This window comes from Oncorhynchus tshawytscha, unplaced genomic scaffold, assembly GCF_018296145.1.
Source record: "Oncorhynchus tshawytscha isolate Ot180627B unplaced genomic scaffold, Otsh_v2.0 Un_scaffold_9311_pilon_pilon, whole genome shotgun sequence".
Lineage (NCBI taxonomy): Eukaryota > Metazoa > Chordata > Actinopteri > Salmoniformes > Salmonidae > Oncorhynchus > Oncorhynchus tshawytscha.
In genome coordinates this window covers 247,508-265,918 of record NW_024609770.1, presented here as the reverse complement: position 1 = coordinate 265,918, position 18,411 = coordinate 247,508, and the positions used below count along the sequence as shown (strand labels likewise).

Here is an 18,411-nt window from a genome sequence, read left to right as displayed (position 1 = left end):
CTCTCTCTCTCTCTCTCTCTCTTGTCCTTTTCTGTCAGTCATATCTCTCCAGGTCTCTCTCTCTCTCTCTCTCTCTCTCTCTCTCTCTTGTCCTTTTCTGTCAGTCATATCTCTGTCTCTCTCTCTCTCTCTCTCTCTCTCTTGTCCTTTTCTGTCACAGTCATATCTCTGGGGGCCAGGTCTCTCTCTCTCTCTCTCTGGCTCTCTTCTTGTCTTCTTTCTTGTCCTTTTCTGTCAAGTCATATCTCTGGGGGGAACTTAAAGGTCTCTCTCTCAAAGCTCTCTCTCTCTTCTAGGTCTACTGTCCTTTTCTGTCACAAAGTCATATCTCTGACCTCAAGGGAAGCCAGGTCTCTCTCTCTCTCTCTCTCTCTCTCTCTTCTGTCCTCTCTCTCCCCTGGCTCTCTCTTTTTCTTGTCCTTTTCTGTCAGTCATATCTCTGGGGGCCAGGTCTCTCTCTCTCTCTCTCTCTCTCTCTTCTTGTCCTTTTCTGTCAGTCATATCTCTGGGGGCCAGGTCTCTCTCTCTCTCTCTCTCTCCCTCTTCTTGTCCTTTTCTGTCACAGTCATATCTCTGGGGGCCAGGTCTCTCTCTCTCTCTCTTTTGGCTCTCTTCTTGTCTTCTCTTCATCCATCTGATTGGCTCTTATGTCTAATGATACACGTTGATTTTCCAGCCTGTCTGTCAGACTTGACAGATCTGTATATGGTTGTGGAATTGACAACAAAAAAGGACCTATTTTAATGCTCTTTGTTTTGTTCTCCAGAGGAACTAGACGTTGAGAACCGTCTCACTGAGCTCTGTGATCAAGTCAAGGTACGATATTAGTTTCTGCCATCAGCTCACTGTCTAAGCCCTTTTCATAGTCAAGTCGATAGGTCTACTTAGTGGACTAATCACTTCCAGCACTATGGCAGGTCTCCCTGACCCAGATTAAAGTCCTGGACTTAAACTCCTGGACAAAGTTCTTCATTGAGTGTGATTGGATCTGAAATCAAATAGAGATGTGCTGACCTCAAGGAAACATGGAAGAATTGGAACAGGGCCTGTGTTTGTGTTTTAGCTTGTCTTTGTGGCGCCCCCTGGTGTCTATACTGGGCTAATCCATGTCCCAATCTCTCCAACAGCAGAGAGCGGAGAGCCCGGACGAGCTGGCAGAGCTGGTCAATATGAACCTGGCCCAGCTGTGTTCCCTCCTCATGGCCCTGTGGGGTCAGTTCCTGGAGGTGGTCTCACTGCAGGAGAATGTTGCTGCCCTGCTGGCTGTGGAGCATCACACACTCAGAGTGAGTAGATTAGCAGCACGTAGCACCTCACTAACCCTGCTGACCATGGTGCACCTGACTAACCCTGCTGACTGTGGAGCACCTCACTAACCCTGCTGACCGTAATGCACCTCACTAACCCTGCTGACTGTGGGGCACCTCACTAACCCTGCTGACCGTGACTGTGGAATGCACCTCACTAACCCTGCTGACCGTGGATGCACCTCACTAACCCTGCTGACTGTGGAGCACCTCACTAACCCTGCTGACCGTGGAGCACCTCACTAACCCTGCTGACCGTGACCACTAACCCTGTGGAGCACCTCACTAACCCTGCTGACCGTGGAGCACCTGCACTAACCCTGCTGACCGTGGAGCACCTCACTAACCCTGCTGACCGTGCACTAACCCTGCTGACCGTGGAGCACCACTCACTAACCCTGCTGACCGTAATGCAATGCACCTCACTAACCCTGCTGACTGTGGAGCACCTCACTAACCCTGCTGACTGTGGAGCACCTCACTAACCCTGCTGACCGTGGATGCACCTCACTAACCCTGCTGACTGTGGAGCACCTCAACCCTAACCCTGCTGACTGTGGAGCACCTCACTAACCCTGCTGACTGTGGAGCACCTCACTAACCCTGCTGACTGTGGAGCACCTCACTAACCCTGCTGACTGTGGAGCACCTCACTGACCATGGAACTGCACCTCACTAACCCTGCTGACCGTGGAGCACCTCACTAACCCTGCTGACCGTGGAGCACCTCACTAACCCTGCTGACCGTAATGCACCTCACTAACCCTGCTGACCGTGGAGCACCTCACTAACCCTGCTGACCGCAATGCACCTAACCCCTGCTGACTGTGGAGCACCTCACTAACCCTGCTGACTGTGGAGCACCTCACTAACCCTGCTGACCGTAATGCACCTCACTAACCCTGCTGACCGTGGAGCACCTCACTAACCCTGCTGACCGGAATGCGTGGAGCACCTCACTAACCCTGCTGACCGTGCGTGGAGCACCTCACTAACCCTGCTGACCGTGCGTGGAATGCACCTCACTAACCCTGCTGACCGTGCGTGGAGCACCTCACTCTGTTCATGTGTTCTCATGCTGGTCTCTTGCTCTCCTTATTTCAGGTGCGGAGATTTGCAGAGGCCTTCTTTTGTCTGGAACACCCGAGACAAACGGCACTGGCCTATCAGGAACTACAGTAAGACAAATTACTAACGTGTGTGTGTCCTGTGTGTGTCCTGTGTGTGTCCTGTGTGTGTGTGTGTGTCCTGTCTTTCTCGGTTTGTGTGTTTTTATGATTAATTAACCACCAATTCACAAAAACAGAAAATGAAGATTTGTACTGTTTTATTTTTCCCTCCTCACGTCTTCTCTCCCCTCCTCACGTCTTCTCTTCCCTCCTCACGTCTTCTCTCCCCCCTTCTCACGTCTTCTCTCCCCCCCTCCTCACGTCTTCTCTCCCCCTCCTCACGTCTTCTCTCCCCCCCCTCACGTCTTCTCTCCCCCCCTCACGTCTTCTCTCCCCCTCCTCACGTCTTCTCTCTCCCCCCTCACGTCTTCTCTCCCCCCTCCTCACGTCTTCTCTCCCCCCCTCACGTCTTCTCTCTCCCCTCCTCACGTCTTCTCTCCCCTCACGTCTTCTCTCTCCCCTCCTCACGTCTTCTCTCTCCCCCTCCCGTCTCCTCACGTCTTCTCTCTCCCCTCCTCACGTCTTCTCTCTCCCCTCCTCATGTCAGTGCTCACAGCCACCAGCAGATGACCACAGCCATCAAGAGTTCCTCCTACTTCCTGTCTCTACCACCACTTCCTGTTGCATGTGCCGACCTGGACGGGGACGTCAGCTCCCTGCCAATCATCTTCGAGGACAGATACCTGGACTCTATCACGGAAGGTCAGCGACGCAATAGAAATAGAATGAAATAGATTCTGTTTCTATATTTCTATGAGTAACATGACAGACCGTTAGAGACAGCTATTTAAAGCAGGGATGTGATCACTTCAATTTAGAAAAGTCAGGAAAGTAAATATTGTTTTCGGGCTAGGTTATGATATATGTATAGAGGGTTATGTCATATAAGCAGGAATTTGTGATTAATCAGGGAAAATCACATTCACGCTTGCACTTTAAAATATCATTCCTACAATCACAGTAACTTGTTCATTTAAGTGCCTTGAACATTTGAAGTGAGACTGGAAAGTGGCAACATGGAAGTGTTTGTCTTTCTCTATGAATATATTTGGTCTGTTGTGTATCGTCTCTATATTTTCTGTCTGTTGATTCAGTTTACTATGGCAACACCATTTCACCTAATGTAATTCTGGGTATATGTAAATCTACTTGGTGGATAAAGGTCATTGAGATTTTATCCGTACTCTGGTTTCCCTGCTTCAGATCGGGACGGGCCGTGGCTGGGCATACATAACCCCCGGAGTGGCTCCACGTCCTCCGGTAACTCTAAGGCCTCATCCTCTTCCACTGCAGCTGCCGCAGCATCCTTCCCCAGCCCCATCCTGGAGCCTCGGCCCCCAACCATGATGGACACTACCTGGCCCGATGACTGTCCAGACCTGCCCAAGTCCAAAGGTGTGTTGTTGTTATTCATAGGAATAGTTACTATCATGATTACTACGCTAGACGTTCAGATGATAGTTACTACGCTAGACGTTCAGGTGATAGTTACTACAGTACGCCAGACGTTCAGGTGATAGTTACTACAGTACGCTAGACGTTGAGGTGATAGTTACCACGCTAGACGTTCAGATGATAGTTACTACAGTATGCCAGACGTTCAGGTGATAGTTACCACGCTAGACGTTCAGGTGATAGTTACTACAGTACGCCAGACGTTCAGGTGATAGTTACTACAGTACGCTAGACGTTGAGGTGATAGTTACCACGCTAGACGTTCAGATGATAGTTACTACAGTATGCCAGACGTTCAGGTGATAGTTACCACGCTAGACGTTCAGGTGATAGTTACTACGCTAGACGTTCAGGTGATAGTTACCACGCTAGACGTTCAGGTGATAGTTACCACGCTAGACGTTCAGGTGATAGTTACCACGCTAGACGTTCAGGTGATAGTTACCACGCTAGGCGCTCGTTCAGGTGATAGTTACCACGCTAGACGTTCAGGTGATAGTTACCACGCTAGACGTTCAGGTGATAGTTACCACGCTAGACGTTCAGGTGATAGTTACCACGCTAGACGTTCAGGTGATAGTTACCACGCTAGACGTTCAGGTGATAGTTACCACGCTAGACGTTCAGGTGATAGTTACCACGCTAGACGTTCAGGTGATAGTTACCACGCTAGACGTTCAGGTGATAGTTACCACGCTAGACGTTCAGGTGATAGTTACCACGCTAGACGTTCAGGTGATAGTTACTACAGTACGCCAGACGTTCAGGTGATAGTTCAGGTGATAGTTACAGTACAGTTACGCTAGACGTTCAGGTGATAGTTACTACGTACGCTAGACGTTCAGGTGATAGTTACTACAGTACGCCAGACGTTCAGGTGATAGTTACTACAGACGCCAGACGTTCAGGTGATAGTTACCACAGTAGACGCTTTCAGATGATAGTTACTACAGTATGCTAGCTAGACGTTCAGGTGATAGTTACTACACGTTCAGGTGATAGTTACGTTCGTTCAGGTGATAGTTACCACGCTAGACGTTCAGACGTGATAGTTACTACGCTAGACGTTCAGGTGATAGTTACTACAGTATGCCAGACGTTCAGGTGATAGTTACCACGCTAGACGTTCAGGTGATAGTTACTAGACGTTCAGGTGATAGTTACGCTAGACGTTCAGGTGATAGTTACCACGCTAGACGTTCAGGTGATAGTTACCACGCTAGACGTTCAGGTGATAGTTACTACGCTACGTTCAGGTGATAGTTACCACGCTAGACGTTCAGGTGATAGTTACCACGCTAGACGCTCAGGTGATAGTTACCACGCTAGACGTTCAGGTGATAGTTACCACGCTAGACGTTCAGGTGATAGTTACCACGCTAGTTCAGGTGATAGTTACCACGCTAGACGTTCAGGTGATGATAGTTACCACGCTAGACGTTCAGGTGATAGTTACCACGCTAGACGTTCAGGTGATAGTTACGCTTTCAGGTGATAGTTACCACGCTAGACGTTCAGGTGATAGTTACTACAGTACGCCAGACGTTCAGGTGATAGTTACTACAGTACGCCAGACGTTCAGGTGATAGTTACTACAGTACGCCAGACGTTCAGGTGATAGTTACTACAGTACGCTAGACGTTCAGGTGATAGTTACGTTCAGGTGATAGTTACTACGCTAGACGTTCAGGTGATAGTTACCACGCTAGACGTTCAGATGATAGTTACTACAGTATGCTAGACGTTCAGGTGATAGTTACTACGCTGAGTTACGCTTTCAGATGATAGTTACTACGCTGAGACGTTCAGGTGATAGTTACCACGCTAGACGTTCAGGTGATAGTTACTACAGTAGGTGATAGTTACTACAGCTAGACGTTCAGGTGATAGTTACCAGACGTTCAGGTGATAGTTACTAGACGTTCAGGTGATAGTTACCACACTAGAGACGTTCAGGTGATAGTTACCACGCTAGACGTTCAGGTGATAGTTACCACGCTAGACGTTCAGGTGATAGTTACTAGAGTACGCTAGACGTTCAGGTGATAGTTACCAGTACGCTAGACGTTCAGGTGATAGTTACCAGTACGCTAGACGTTCAGGTGATAGTTACTACGGTGATAGCCAGACGTTCAGGTGATAGTTACCACGCTAGACGTTCAGGTGATAGTTACCAGTACGCTAGACGTTCAGGTGATAGTTACTACGCTAGACGTTCAGGTGATAGTTACCACGCTAGACGTTCAGATGATAGTTACTACGCTAGACGTTCAGGTGATAGTTACTACGCTAGACGTTCAGGTGATAGTTACTACGCTAGACGTTCAGGTGATAGTTACTACAGTACGCTAGACGTTCAGGTGATAGTTACCACGCTAGACGTTCAGGTGATAGTTACTACGCTAGACGTTCAGATGATAGTTACTACGCTAGACGTTCAGATGATAGTTACTACAGTACGCCAGACGTTCAGGTGATAGTTACTACAGTGATAGCTAGACGTTCAGATGATAGTTACTAGTGATAGTTACTACAGTACGCTAGACGTTCAGGTGATAGTTACTACAGTACGCCAGACGTTCAGGTGATAGTTACTACGCTAGACGTTCAGGTGATAGTTACGCAGTACGCCAGACGTTCAGGTGATAGTTACTACAGTACGCTCAGGTGATAGTTACAGGCTGATAGTTACTACGTTCAGGTGAGTTACGCTAGATGATAGTTACTAGTTTCACGCTAGATAGTTACTACAGCTCAGGTGATAGTTACTACAGCTTCAGGTGATAGTTACGCTTCAGGTGATAGTTACTACAGTACGCCAGACGTTCAGGTGATAGTTACTACAGTACGCCAGACGTTCAGGTGATAGTTACTACAGTACGCCAGACGTTCAGGTGATAGTTATTGTGTGTTCTGCCCCCAGTGAGTACTGTCTCAGTCTATGTGTCTTGGTAAATTTGGCACTGACAAATCCTTGACAATGCTTCCTTGAATAGAGTGGTTACCATGATGTTTCATCAGTTCATCTGAAGCATGTTGGGTTTGTGATAAAACTCCTTAAATATAAAACGCATGCTTTTTCTTTGTATTAAAGGCAAGTCGGTGAAACTGAAGAAGAATGCCAAGGCGGAGAGGGAGAACGCCAAGAAGCTCATCAGACAGGGATCCAAGGACTCTGTGGTTCTGGTGGCTTATAAGAACCTGGGGAAGGCCGCTAACTCGGCTAACCCTTCACAGCTAACACATGGAGAAACTGACCATGACAGAGAGGCCCAGGGACAGGGAGAGGCTGGCCTGAAGCAGCAGAGGGAGGAGAGGGAGCAGGGGGAGAGGAATGCCTTGCTGGGGGTGACTGGGGGAGACTCCAACACTGACCTAAGGACTAGGATCTCCAAATATTTTCCTGAGCCTGGTGCTACCACCGCCGCTGGACAGGCAAATGCTGTTCTTAATTTTGACTCTCTCCTTGAGGATGACGTCCTAGTAGCTAGTGGCGTGGCTAGTCAGGAAGGTTACTTCACAGCCTTAGTGAGCTTGGACACACAGAACAAGCCGGCCCAGGCTGGTCCTGGAGCTGTAGCGGGATTAGCCACCACAGATAATAACCAAGTAATTAACAAAAATGCTGCCGTTGACCACTGCAGCCAGCAGCTGCCCGATCACTACACGCCTGGTTCTACCGCCACTGGACTCAGGCACATTGAGGTCCAACCCAGTGACAAGGACCCGTACCAAGGAGACACAGTGACAGTTCTCCTGCCCTGTCGGACGGATGGGGATGGGACCTCCAAAAGAGATATCCCAGAAATCACCCAGACAGACCTGTGTATGTCCGACTCTAAACACCTTGCTATGAGAGACTGGAGTTCTGAGGTGTCTGACAGGCCTCGGGGTAGAGAGGTAATGACTGAGGTTAGTCAGAGGCCAGGCCTGGTGCTTCTACAGCAGGTGAAAGGTGATTGTATCAGGCTGCCACCAGACGGAGGTGCTGCTGTCCCCAGTGCCTCCTCCCGCCTCTCCGACTCTGGTATCGAGAGCGAGCCCAGTTCCTTCGCTATCCAGCTGGCTACCCAGGGTGGGGCCGTAGGGCTGGCTGGGGCCCCTGAGACTGAGTTGGGCCCCCAGCAGGCCGAACGGCCCCTACTCAGCCCTGCTCCCCGGCCCGTCCAGCCCACCTCTGTCCATAAGGGCAGCATGGGGACTGGAGAGGGCCTCAACCCGGAGAGCACAGTCAGCGCGGTCAGCGGCGTCCAGTCTTCCCTCACCTCCATCAACTCGCTGCCCTCGGATGACGAGGGGGAGGGGGGTACGTCTGTGTCCAGGGGCTCCAGCAGTGTAGGAGGAGGGGAGGCCGAGGGGCCACCAGGCCCAGGGGGAATGAGGAAGTCCAGTATTCTGGTACAGGAGCAACAGAGCCTGGTGTTCTCTGGACAACCACCACCATCTGTCCCAACACGCTGCTCTGTACCCAGCCAAACGCACCCCGACGCTGGGTTGGGCCTCAACGCCACTGCTAGTGGGGGTTCTGCATCTCAATATCTGCCTCCTAGGACTTTTTCCTCAAACTCTGAGTCAACACTTAACACTGATCCCAGGTTGTTAACAGGTTCCTCTGAGGGGGCCGTAGGGCGTCCAGGTGCCCCCCGTAGTGAGCCCCAGACAGCCTCCTACCCCTCCTCTAACTCCACCGCCAGCAGCAGTGACCTGGTCAAGAAGGGACTGGTAGAAAACTACTTTGGCTCTCGCTCCAGCACAGACGTCTCAGAGATCAGCCCTGTAGAGACGTCAGCTATCACCCTGGGGATACTGTCTGGAGCGGGGCCGGGGCCGCCTGTAGAGGAAGACGAGGAAGAGGACAACGAGATGATAGAGAATGGCTTCTACGAGGAAGGAGACGGCTTGGCGTTCGTGAACGGTGTCGTTGACGAGGAGGAGGAGGATGAAGGAGATGGGGGGGCAGTAGCAAGGAGTCTGATGTTTGAACAGTTGGGACTGGACCATGTTCAAGAGCCCAGGGGTCTTCCTCCAGGCTATGGTGCCCCTGTCCGCTCCCCCCTGGCCCCCAGCTCAGTGGGCTCTTCCCAGGGGAGACTTCTAGTCCCTACCCCCTCCACCTCCATCACCTCCAACAGCCTGCACTGGTATGACAGCGCCCCCACACCACAGATGAAAGCGTGAGTCCACAGTCTAGTCACCTCATGTCCTACGGTCCACAGTCTAGTCACCTCATGTCCTACGGTCCACAGTCTAGTTACCTCATGTCCTACGGTCCACAGTCTAGTCACCTCATGTCCTACGGTCCACAGTCTAGTCACCTCATGTCCTACGGTCCACAGTCTAGTCACCTCATGTCCACAGTTCCATAATTTCATTTCTGCTTCTTTGATGGTTATGTCTTAAGCCTTAGCTAGGGAAATGTTGCTCCGTTAACTTTACTGTATTAGGTTGATTTGACAGGGACGATGCACCATTTGCACATTAATGTGGCTCAGTCTGTAGATAATGGCGCTTGCAACGCCAAGGGTCGTAGGTTTGATTCCTGTTGGGACCATCCATATGTAGAATGTATGCATGCATGACTAAGTCCATTTGGATTAAAGCATTTGCTATATGGCATATACACTGAGTGTACAAAACATTAGGAACATCCTCCTAATGTTGCATTGCACCCCCCCCTTTTGTCTTCAGTTCTTCACACAAACCGGTGCGCCTGGCACCTACTACCATACCCTGTTCAGAGGCACTTCAATCTTTGTCTTGCCCATTCACCCACTGAATGACACACATACACAATCCATGTCTCAATTGTCTTAAGGCTTAAAAATTCTTCTTTAACATGTCTCCTCTCCTTCATCTACACTGATTGAAGTGGATTTAACAAGTGACGTCAATAAGGGATCATAGCTGTCACCTGGATTCACCTGGTCAGTCTATGTCATGGAAAGAGCAGGTGTTCTTAATGTTTTGTCACTCAGTGTATATGCTCAGTGTACAGTAGTAGTATTATTATGATTATCATAATAGCTTATATTATTAATCAACATTACTGGCCAGGCAAATAATAAAAATGTCTTCCTTATCCTCGTGGTGTAGTTTTGTTGCGGCCAAAGAGGAGTTGAAGCAGCTGAGACTACCAGGGTTCCTGTACAGTGAGGTGGGAGACCTGGCCTCCAGTGTCCCCTACTTTAGCCTGGAGGAGGATGACAACTGTGACGAGGGCATCCACCTCATCGTCTGTGTCCACGGCCTCGATGGTAACTACACTTTATCCATTTAGTCAGATAATCAACCCATCTTGTTATCTGCTTCAGTTCTTTTTGGCACAGGACATGTTGTGGTCTGATATATTGACTTGGCAATGGACCCAATAGGAAAGACCCAGTAGTGGTTCCAGACAGGTTAATGCATCATTCATAGTATTTGAAAGATTTCAAACGGTATTTGAACCCAGGTATAATGTGAAATATCTTGGGTGTTCCTTCATTCTGTGTCTTCCAGGTAACAGTGCTGACCTGCGTCTGGTGAAGACCTACCTGGAGCTGGGCCTACCTGGAGCTAGGATAGACTTCCTCATGTCCGAACGCAACCAGGTAACTAACCATAGTGTACCACACCTGAACCAACCGACACTACCTCATTATGGTACACCTGAACCAACCGACACTACCTCATTATGGGATACCTGAACCAACCGACACTACCTCCATTATGGGATACCTGAACCAACCGACACTACCTCATTATGGGATGCCTGAACCAACCGACACTACCTCATTATGGTACACCTGAACCAACCGACACTACCTCATTATGGTACACCTGAACCAACCGACACTACCTCATTATGGGATACCTGAACCAACCGACACTACCTCATTATGGTACACCTGAACCAACCGACACTACCTCATTATGGTACGCCTGAACCAACTGACACTACCTCATTATGGGATACCTGAACCAACCGACACTACCTCATTATGGTACACCTGAACCAACCAACACTACCTCATTATGGGATAACTATGAGAATGAGTGACACCTAAACCAACCGACACTACCTCATCTGCCTCTTTACTTCACATTATTATGGGACGTTATGTATTTCAAGTACATTCGTACTTGATTGACAATCAACAATGGATGGTTAATAGGAATTTCTTCTAGTTTCGTCTCATGGGAGTGCAGTATTGTCACGGGAGTGCAGTTTTGTCTATATCCTCTTATGCAAGTGCAGTAAACAATGCCTTGTCCTTGTCAGTCTGTAGAACTTTAGGTCTGACTTTTTGTTCTTTTCCCCACAGAATGACACGTTTGCTGACTTTGAGCAGATGACAGACCGGCTGTTGGATGAAATAGTTCAGTACATTCAGATCTACAACCTCACTGTCTCTAAGATCAGGTACATATGGGTTTTCCAGGTCTACAACCTCATCGTCTCTAAGATCAGGTACACATGGGTTCTTCTGGTCTACAACCTCATCGTCTCTAAGATCAGGTACATATGGGTTCTTCAGGTCTACAACCTCACCGTCTCTAAGATCAGGTACATATGGGTTCTTCAGGTCTACAACCTCACGGTCTCTGCTTCTTTAATTGTCCCCCTACTATGGGTGCTATAGTCTGAAGTGTGTCCCTCTCCTCTTCTTCATCTGTGCTGATGGAAAGAAGTAATAATGGGATGGGTAGAAGCAACATAGTGGATCTCTAGGACCCATGAATTGGCTTTCCCACTGTCCAGTGAGTCACCCCTTTCCCACTGTCCAGTCAGTCAACCCTTTCCCACTGTCCAGTCAGTCACCCCTTTCCCACTGTCCAGTCAGTCACCCCTTTCCCACTGTCCAGTCAGTCACCCCTTTCCCACTGTCCAGTCAGTCACCCCTTTTCTATCAGTGCAGATGGAGGAAAGAAGACAAGGAGTTGAATCAGCTTATGAGATGCACCCTGGTGTATAACAGTTCTCTCCACATCCAGCCATATTTAATTGTCCCCCACCATGAAATCGGGGAGGGGATCTGTCTCGGTCCTTTAATATGTTAGTCCCTCATGATATCTCAGAAACCACTGGCCCAATTCTGAGGAAACTTGGGTGAATGATGCATCTTGCCAAAGAGATCCGTCATTTACAAAATTACACTGATTGGCCCAAGCTATAGGGTGGCTGCGTCATTCGTGGAGGACGACATGTTTACTGTTACCTTGTTTGATTTGAGCTCCTGCGTGATCTCTGACCTGTATCTATATTCTCTGTTTCTCAGCTTTGTAGGCCACTCGCTGGGGAACCTGATAGTTCGTTCAGTACTTACCAGACCCAGGTTTAAATGTTACCTGAGCAGACTTCACACCTTCCTCTCTCTGTCTGGACCTCACCTGGGTACCCTGTACAACAGCTCTGCTCTGGTCAACACAGGTATGTCTCTCTACACGATACCCTCTACAGCAGGGATCATCACCTAGATTCAGCCGAGGAGCGATTTGTTTATTTTCTGGAGCGGATGGTTGGGGAGGCCGGAACAATTATAAATAATATTCAAATTGACCGCAAGAAGCCCAAATACATATGTTTGACTAAAACATCACTATTTCAAACCTTTCTTATATTTGTATAAGATCATGTGTGTTTGATGCGTGGGAATACTTGGGAACACATTTCTTAAATTCACCTAATTTGGAGCTGATTTCCTGGTGTTTTTAGCATCTTTTATGTCCAACGATGAAAATTCCGCACACAATTTGTATTTATTTATTTATTTTTGCTCAGAAAACTTGGGAGGGGGGAAATAAAACCATTCATGGGACAAAATCGGACCACTGGCCACCAGTTGGGATTTTGAAGAATCTGACAAATATCCTACCTCATTAGATTTATTTAGTTCATGCTCGCAGTGTGTTTGCGAGATGCCGTACAAAAGGCAGTTTTAAAACCGTCCCGTGACTCCTGCAGCATCTACAGACATCCACCAAACAAGCAAAAACCGACTCTGAGAATGAGTGTGACAACTGATAGCCCATCTATAAGTGACTATGTCAGTCAATCAGGTGGCTAGCTGCCTGCAGAGACTTCTATTGCAGAACATATGAAGGGCTCTGGCTAGTAGTACTTAGACAGTTAGAAAGATGATGTAAGAAGCTAACATTTAAACAGATCCTACCTCAGCAGGAGCAAAAAAATAGGCTACTAAGTTGTAATAACTGTGGTTTACAGAGAGTAGGTTACTGAGCCAGACAGTGATGTGGCGCTCAGTGGTGAGGCTGAGGCAGGCTACAATGCATGCAGGAGGAAGCAGAGGAGACATTTAGACTATACTTTCAAACCTCTTCGGGCTAGGGGGCAGTATTTTTCACGTTCGGATGAATAGCGTGCCCAGAGTAAACCGCCTGCTACTCAGGCCCAGAAGCTAAGATATGCATATTATTAGTAGATGTGGATAGAAAACACTCTTAAGTTTCTAAAACTGTTTGAATGATGTCTGTGAGTATAACAGAACTCATGGCAGGCGAAAACCTGAGAAAACTCCAACCAGGCAGTGGGAAATCTGAGGTTTGTAGTTTTTCAATTAATTCCCTATCGAAAACACAGTGTAAATGGGGTCATATTGCACTTCCTAAAGCCTCCACTAGATGTCAACAGTCTTTAGAACGTTGTTTCAGGCTTCTATTGTGAAAGGGGAGCGAATAAGACCAGTCAGAGTAGGTGGCTCAGTTGAAAGCTATGAGTTGTTTATCGTGCGCGGCTGTGAGCATGAGCTCTGTTCCCTTTCCTTTCTAAAGACAAAGGAATTGTCCAGTTGAAACATTATTGAAGATTTATGATAAAAACATCCTAAAGATTGATTATATACATCGTTTGACATGTTTCCACGAACTGTAATGGAACTTTTTGGACTTTTCGTCTGGACTTCGTTCCCGCGTCTTGTGCATTTGGATTGGTGAACTAAACGCGCGAACAAAAAGGAGGTATTTGGACATAAAGATAAACTTTATTGAACAAAACAAACATTTATTGTGGAACTGGTAATTCCTGGGAGTGCATTCCGATGAAGATCATCAAAGGTAAGTTATTTCAGACTTTTGTTGACTCCACAACATGGCGGTTGCATGTATGGCTTGTTTTGGTGGCTGAGCGCTGTACTCAGATTATTGCACGGTGTGCTTTCGTTGTAAAGCTTTTTTAAATCTGACACAGCGGTTGCATTAAGGAGAAGTTTATCTTTAAAAACACAGGATACAACATTCCATTTAAAAAGCTCCTAGCTTAGAATTTTTATTTTATTTTTATGTATACTTTTCCAGGAAAGTGTACTGTGAAAATGTTGAATGTGTATTTCCCTTTAACTACGACACTGTGCTACGCTCAGTCAAGGAAACAAGTCATTGTCTTCCTCTCCCTGGTTGATTTAGTCAGTCTTTAACCCCTGTGTTCCTCCTCCTTCCTCCCTCCCAGGCCTGTGGTTCATGCAGAAGTGGAAGAAGTCTGGCTCCCTGCTCCAGCTGACCTGCAGAGACCACTCTGATCCCAGACAGACCTTCCTCTACAAGCTTAGTAAGAAATCTGGTGAGTTGAGCAGAGTAAAGATCATTGTTGTTGTGCAATTTGTTACATTGTTAACGCCTGGTATCGATCTGTTCTCCTGGGCATTTAAATGAAGCTTGTTGTCTATTGTTACATGAATAACAGGTATGCTGTGTCAATGTATTGTGGCAGGTCTTCATCACTTCAGGAACGTGGTGTTAGTGGGCTCTCTGCAGGATCGTTACGTCCCATATCACTCAGCCAGGATAGAGATGTGTAAGACAGCCCTGAAGGACAAACAAACAGGTGGGCCCTACATATTTATCAGAGCAGGCCCCAAACATGTGTCCTACAGGACATTTGTTCACAGTGTAGACAAGCTACTGGACCAATAGCCTTGTTCCTCTCGCTGCTGCTTGCTGTTGGGGCTTTGCTAGGCCGAGTTACAGTTAAGCACTTTGTGACAACTGTTGATGTTGAAATGGCTTCATGAATACATTTGATTGATTGTTGTCATGTATGGCTCAGTTGGTTAGAGCATGGCCCTTGCAACATTAGGTTTGTGTGTTTGATTCCCGGGCAACCCAGATGTAAAATGTATGCACACGCTTCTAAATGGAGTTTATTCTTCTTCTTATTCTCTCTGTCACTCCCTTTTTTCTCTTCAATCCCTTTCTGTCCCCCACCTTCTCACTCACCCTCTCTCACTCACCCTCTCTCACTCACCCTCTCTCACTCACCCTCTCTCACTCACCCTCTCTCACTCACCCTCTCTCACTCACCCTCTCTCACTCACCCTCTCTCACTCACCCTCTCTCACTACCCCTCTCTCACTCCCCGTCTCTCACTCACCCTCTCTCACTCACCCTCTCTCACTCACCCTCTCTCACCCCCTCTCTCACTCACCCTCTCACTCACCCTCTCTCACTCACCCTCTCTCACTCCCCCTCTCTCACTCACCCTCTCTCACTCCCCGTCTCTCACTACCCCCTCTCTCACTCCCCTCTCTCACTCCCCCTCTCTCACTCCCCCTCTCTCACTCCCCTCTCTCACTACCCCTCTCTCACTACCCCTCTCTCACTACCCCTCTCTCACTACCCCTCTCTCACTACCCTCTCACTCCCCACTCCCCTCCCCTCTCTCACTCCCCCTCTCTCACTCCCCCTCTCTCACTACCCCTCTCTCACTCCCCCTACCCCTCTCTCACTCCCCCTCTCCCAGGTTCAGTATATGTAGAGATGATAGAGAACCTGTTGCTGCCGGTGCTCCAGAACAGAGACTGTAACCTGGTGCGTTACGATGTCATCCATGCCCTGCCCAACACCGCCAACTCCCTGATTGGCCGAGCAGCACACATCGCCGTCCTCGACTCGGAAATCTTTCTGGAGAAGTTCTTCCTGGTCGCAGGCCTGAAGTTCTTTCAGTAGGAGAGGAGGGGTCTATGAATCCAACTAATGGCTGGAAGGGGGGATGGGAGGGGGGCTTTACCAATCTAACCAATGGCTGGAGCGGAGGGACGTTTTTTCATTAGGAAGTAGGAGTGGCCACCCAATCAAATCAATGACTGGAGGAGGGAGAATGGGGGCCTCCCAATCAATAACCTGGTCCCATATCTGTTTAGACCGTTTTGGTCAACTCCTATAGTCATTGACATGCCAAAAAAAATGTATGCATTGTATCCTGTGGAGGTCAACGGGTGGAAGGAGTTTACACATTTAAGACCATGTCAGTGATGCTGAAGTGAGATCTCTGCCCATCTCTATCCAATGACCATAGAAGTTGGCAAGACTGCACAAACTGATCTGGGAACAGGCTAGCAAATAAAACCTGTGGCTGGAGGGAGAGGGGAAGAGAGGAGAACGTGGAGCATACATAGAATATAATTACTAGACCATCAATCTAGTGATGCTATTTCTATCACGTGTAGCTTATATTACCTCACTGCATCCAAACCCCAATTCTCAATATTGTATCTGGTTGAGGCGTACGGTTTTATAGATGCATCTGCTTCCATATGGAAGATCAAAATTCTAATATCAGTGTTTATTTTTAGGTTTTTAAAAGGTTTTTTTATCGGTTTGTTAGTGAATGTTCCTCATTTTTATTGTTCTACTTCCATTATTCAAAGGATGATTTCAAGTTGATTTTATGAATGTACTTGTGGTGGGGGATGGTTTTCCTTCTCATATTGTCATCTTTTCAGTGTTATTTATCTATGAAATGGTTATATTTTCACATGGTTTTGTTCAAACCATTCATTCATTTATTAAGACGATTGCAATACCGATCTGGAAATGTAGCTGCTAAAAATGGTGAGCTGACTCATCTTCTCATATTGTCGTCACCTTTATTTAAAAGGTGCATTTTCTTCAACAACAACAAATTAGTCGTAAAGTCAAACTATTATACTCTTGCATTAATTTGCACCACAACTGTATAAAAAAAACAGATTTTCTACTGAGGATGGTCATTTTTACTAAGTACATATTTTACTATCAGAATTTTAATTTGTGTTATTTTTTCATTTTACAAAGGTAAAGGCTTCCAGTCTAGTCGAACTAACTTAACGGAATCAATTTGATTGTAACTTGGACAATGCAGCCTGGGACTTATAAGGCTTTGCGGTTTTCTATAGCTCTGGACCAGGGCGTTCGGTGCAGGTTGTTGGCGCTGAGCCTTCCTGAACAGGGGAAGAGACAACTCGTTGCGCAATGGACCAGAGCTAGGTTTTATACTGTATGCTGTTACTTTGCCATTACAGCATCGTGCACAACACTAAACCCAACCTGGTGTTGGGAACATTATACGAGCCTTGCTTGATTAAAGCATGAGAACATTTTATTACAAGAGGTTTTAAATAAACTCGTTCAACTGTTATAGCCAGAAGGGTCGTGTTCATTAGGGCTCACCGTAGCAAAACGTTTTCTAACAGAAAGCAAAGAAAGCCTTGCTTATTTGGACAAGTTCATGTAGGGAAGAACCCTGTTTGATTCTGTTTTCTTCCGCCTGGTGCCAAATGAATACGACCCAGATGTAAAGGTGGGGTGTAGCCAAGGGTCAGTACTTATGAATAGCACATATCTTGGTTCATGGAGTATTTATGTTTTGCTGTCATAGATGGGTGGGTGTATTATTTATGCTTTTTAACATGAGTATTGTTTTTAGATATAAAATCAACTTCTCATTTCTTTGTGAAAATGGTTTGTATCATTGCACTCTTTACCATTAAATAAATGTATTATAAATATTTGTTGGTCTTTTTTTTGCTCATTTATGCAATTTGGTTGAAAGTTAAGAACTCAAATGTTTGACTAGATGGTAGTGTATGTGGATTCCACTGCAAGATAATCACCTTTCCCTGCCAGAGAAAAAAACAATTGGGAGTAGTATGGTTTTCAATCTATTCCATCTCCAGAAAAGTTATCTAGTCTTGAAGAGGACTACCCTGGATGAAAAGGTTATCTAGTCTTGAAGAGGACTAGCCTGGATGAAAAGGTTATCTAGACTTGAAGACGAGGAGTCTTGATGAAAAGGTTATCTAGACTTGAAGAGGACTAGCCTGGATGAAAAGGTTATCTAGACTTGAAGAGGACTAGCCTGGATGAAAAGGTTATCTAGTCTTGAAGAGGACTAGCCTGGATGAAAAGGTTATCTAGACTTGAAGACGAGGAGTCTTGATGAAAAGGTTATCTAGACTTGAAGAGGACTAGCCTAGATGAAAAGGTTATCTAGACTTGAAGAGGACTAGCCTGGATGAAAAGGTTATCTAGACTTGAAGAGGACTAGTCTGGTTGCCAACTCCTTATGGAACTGTCATGCCAACGGCAAGATGACTGACAATGAAATGGCAATGGAGTAGGCTAAAAACAAATTAGGCTATTTTATTTCGCCATCAAATAAAGTGTCTGGTTGTAATGTTTGATGGATTTGGGATGAATGTTCCTCATTATTTGAGGTTGTGTAAAAA

At 47.0% G+C, this 18,411-nt stretch overlaps 1 protein-coding gene and 1 long non-coding RNA gene across 5 annotated transcripts in view; one reads left to right on the top strand and one right to left on the bottom strand.

Moving 5' to 3' along the window:
• fam135a (family with sequence similarity 135 member A) overlaps nt 1-17,691 on the top strand; it is a 50,026-nt gene extending 32,335 nt beyond the window's left edge. For 2 of the 4 annotated variants that reach the window (XM_042317827.1, XM_042317825.1), the window contains 13 exons: nt 767-816; nt 1,131-1,286; nt 2,412-2,485; nt 3,024-3,178; nt 3,680-3,871; nt 7,026-9,105; nt 10,025-10,185; nt 10,430-10,521; nt 11,236-11,333; nt 12,190-12,341; nt 14,376-14,486; nt 14,637-14,750; nt 15,666-17,691. In XM_042317827.1, the coding sequence (XP_042173761.1) occupies nt 767-816; nt 1,131-1,286; nt 2,412-2,485; nt 3,024-3,178; nt 3,680-3,871; nt 7,026-9,105; nt 10,025-10,185; nt 10,430-10,521; nt 11,236-11,333; nt 12,190-12,341; nt 14,376-14,486; nt 14,637-14,750; nt 15,666-15,871 (3,641 nt within the window). In that variant the 3' untranslated portion in view covers nt 15,872-17,691. Of the gene's footprint in view, nt 1-766; nt 817-1,127; nt 1,287-2,411; nt 2,486-3,023; nt 3,179-3,679; nt 3,872-7,025; nt 9,106-10,024; nt 10,186-10,429; nt 10,522-11,235; nt 11,334-12,189; nt 12,342-14,375; nt 14,487-14,636; nt 14,751-15,665 lie in introns of all 4 variants that reach the window. The other 2 variants (XM_042317826.1, XM_042317824.1) reach the window with 1 other exon arrangement.
• LOC121845817 lies at nt 1,487-1,957 on the bottom strand. The gene is made up of 3 exons (XR_006082789.1): nt 1,901-1,957; nt 1,589-1,616; nt 1,487-1,517 (listed from the first exon to the last, which is right to left on the bottom strand). It is a non-coding gene; the product is annotated as an uncharacterized LOC121845817 (long non-coding RNA).
• Nucleotides 17,692-18,411: the final 720 nt, after the last annotated feature.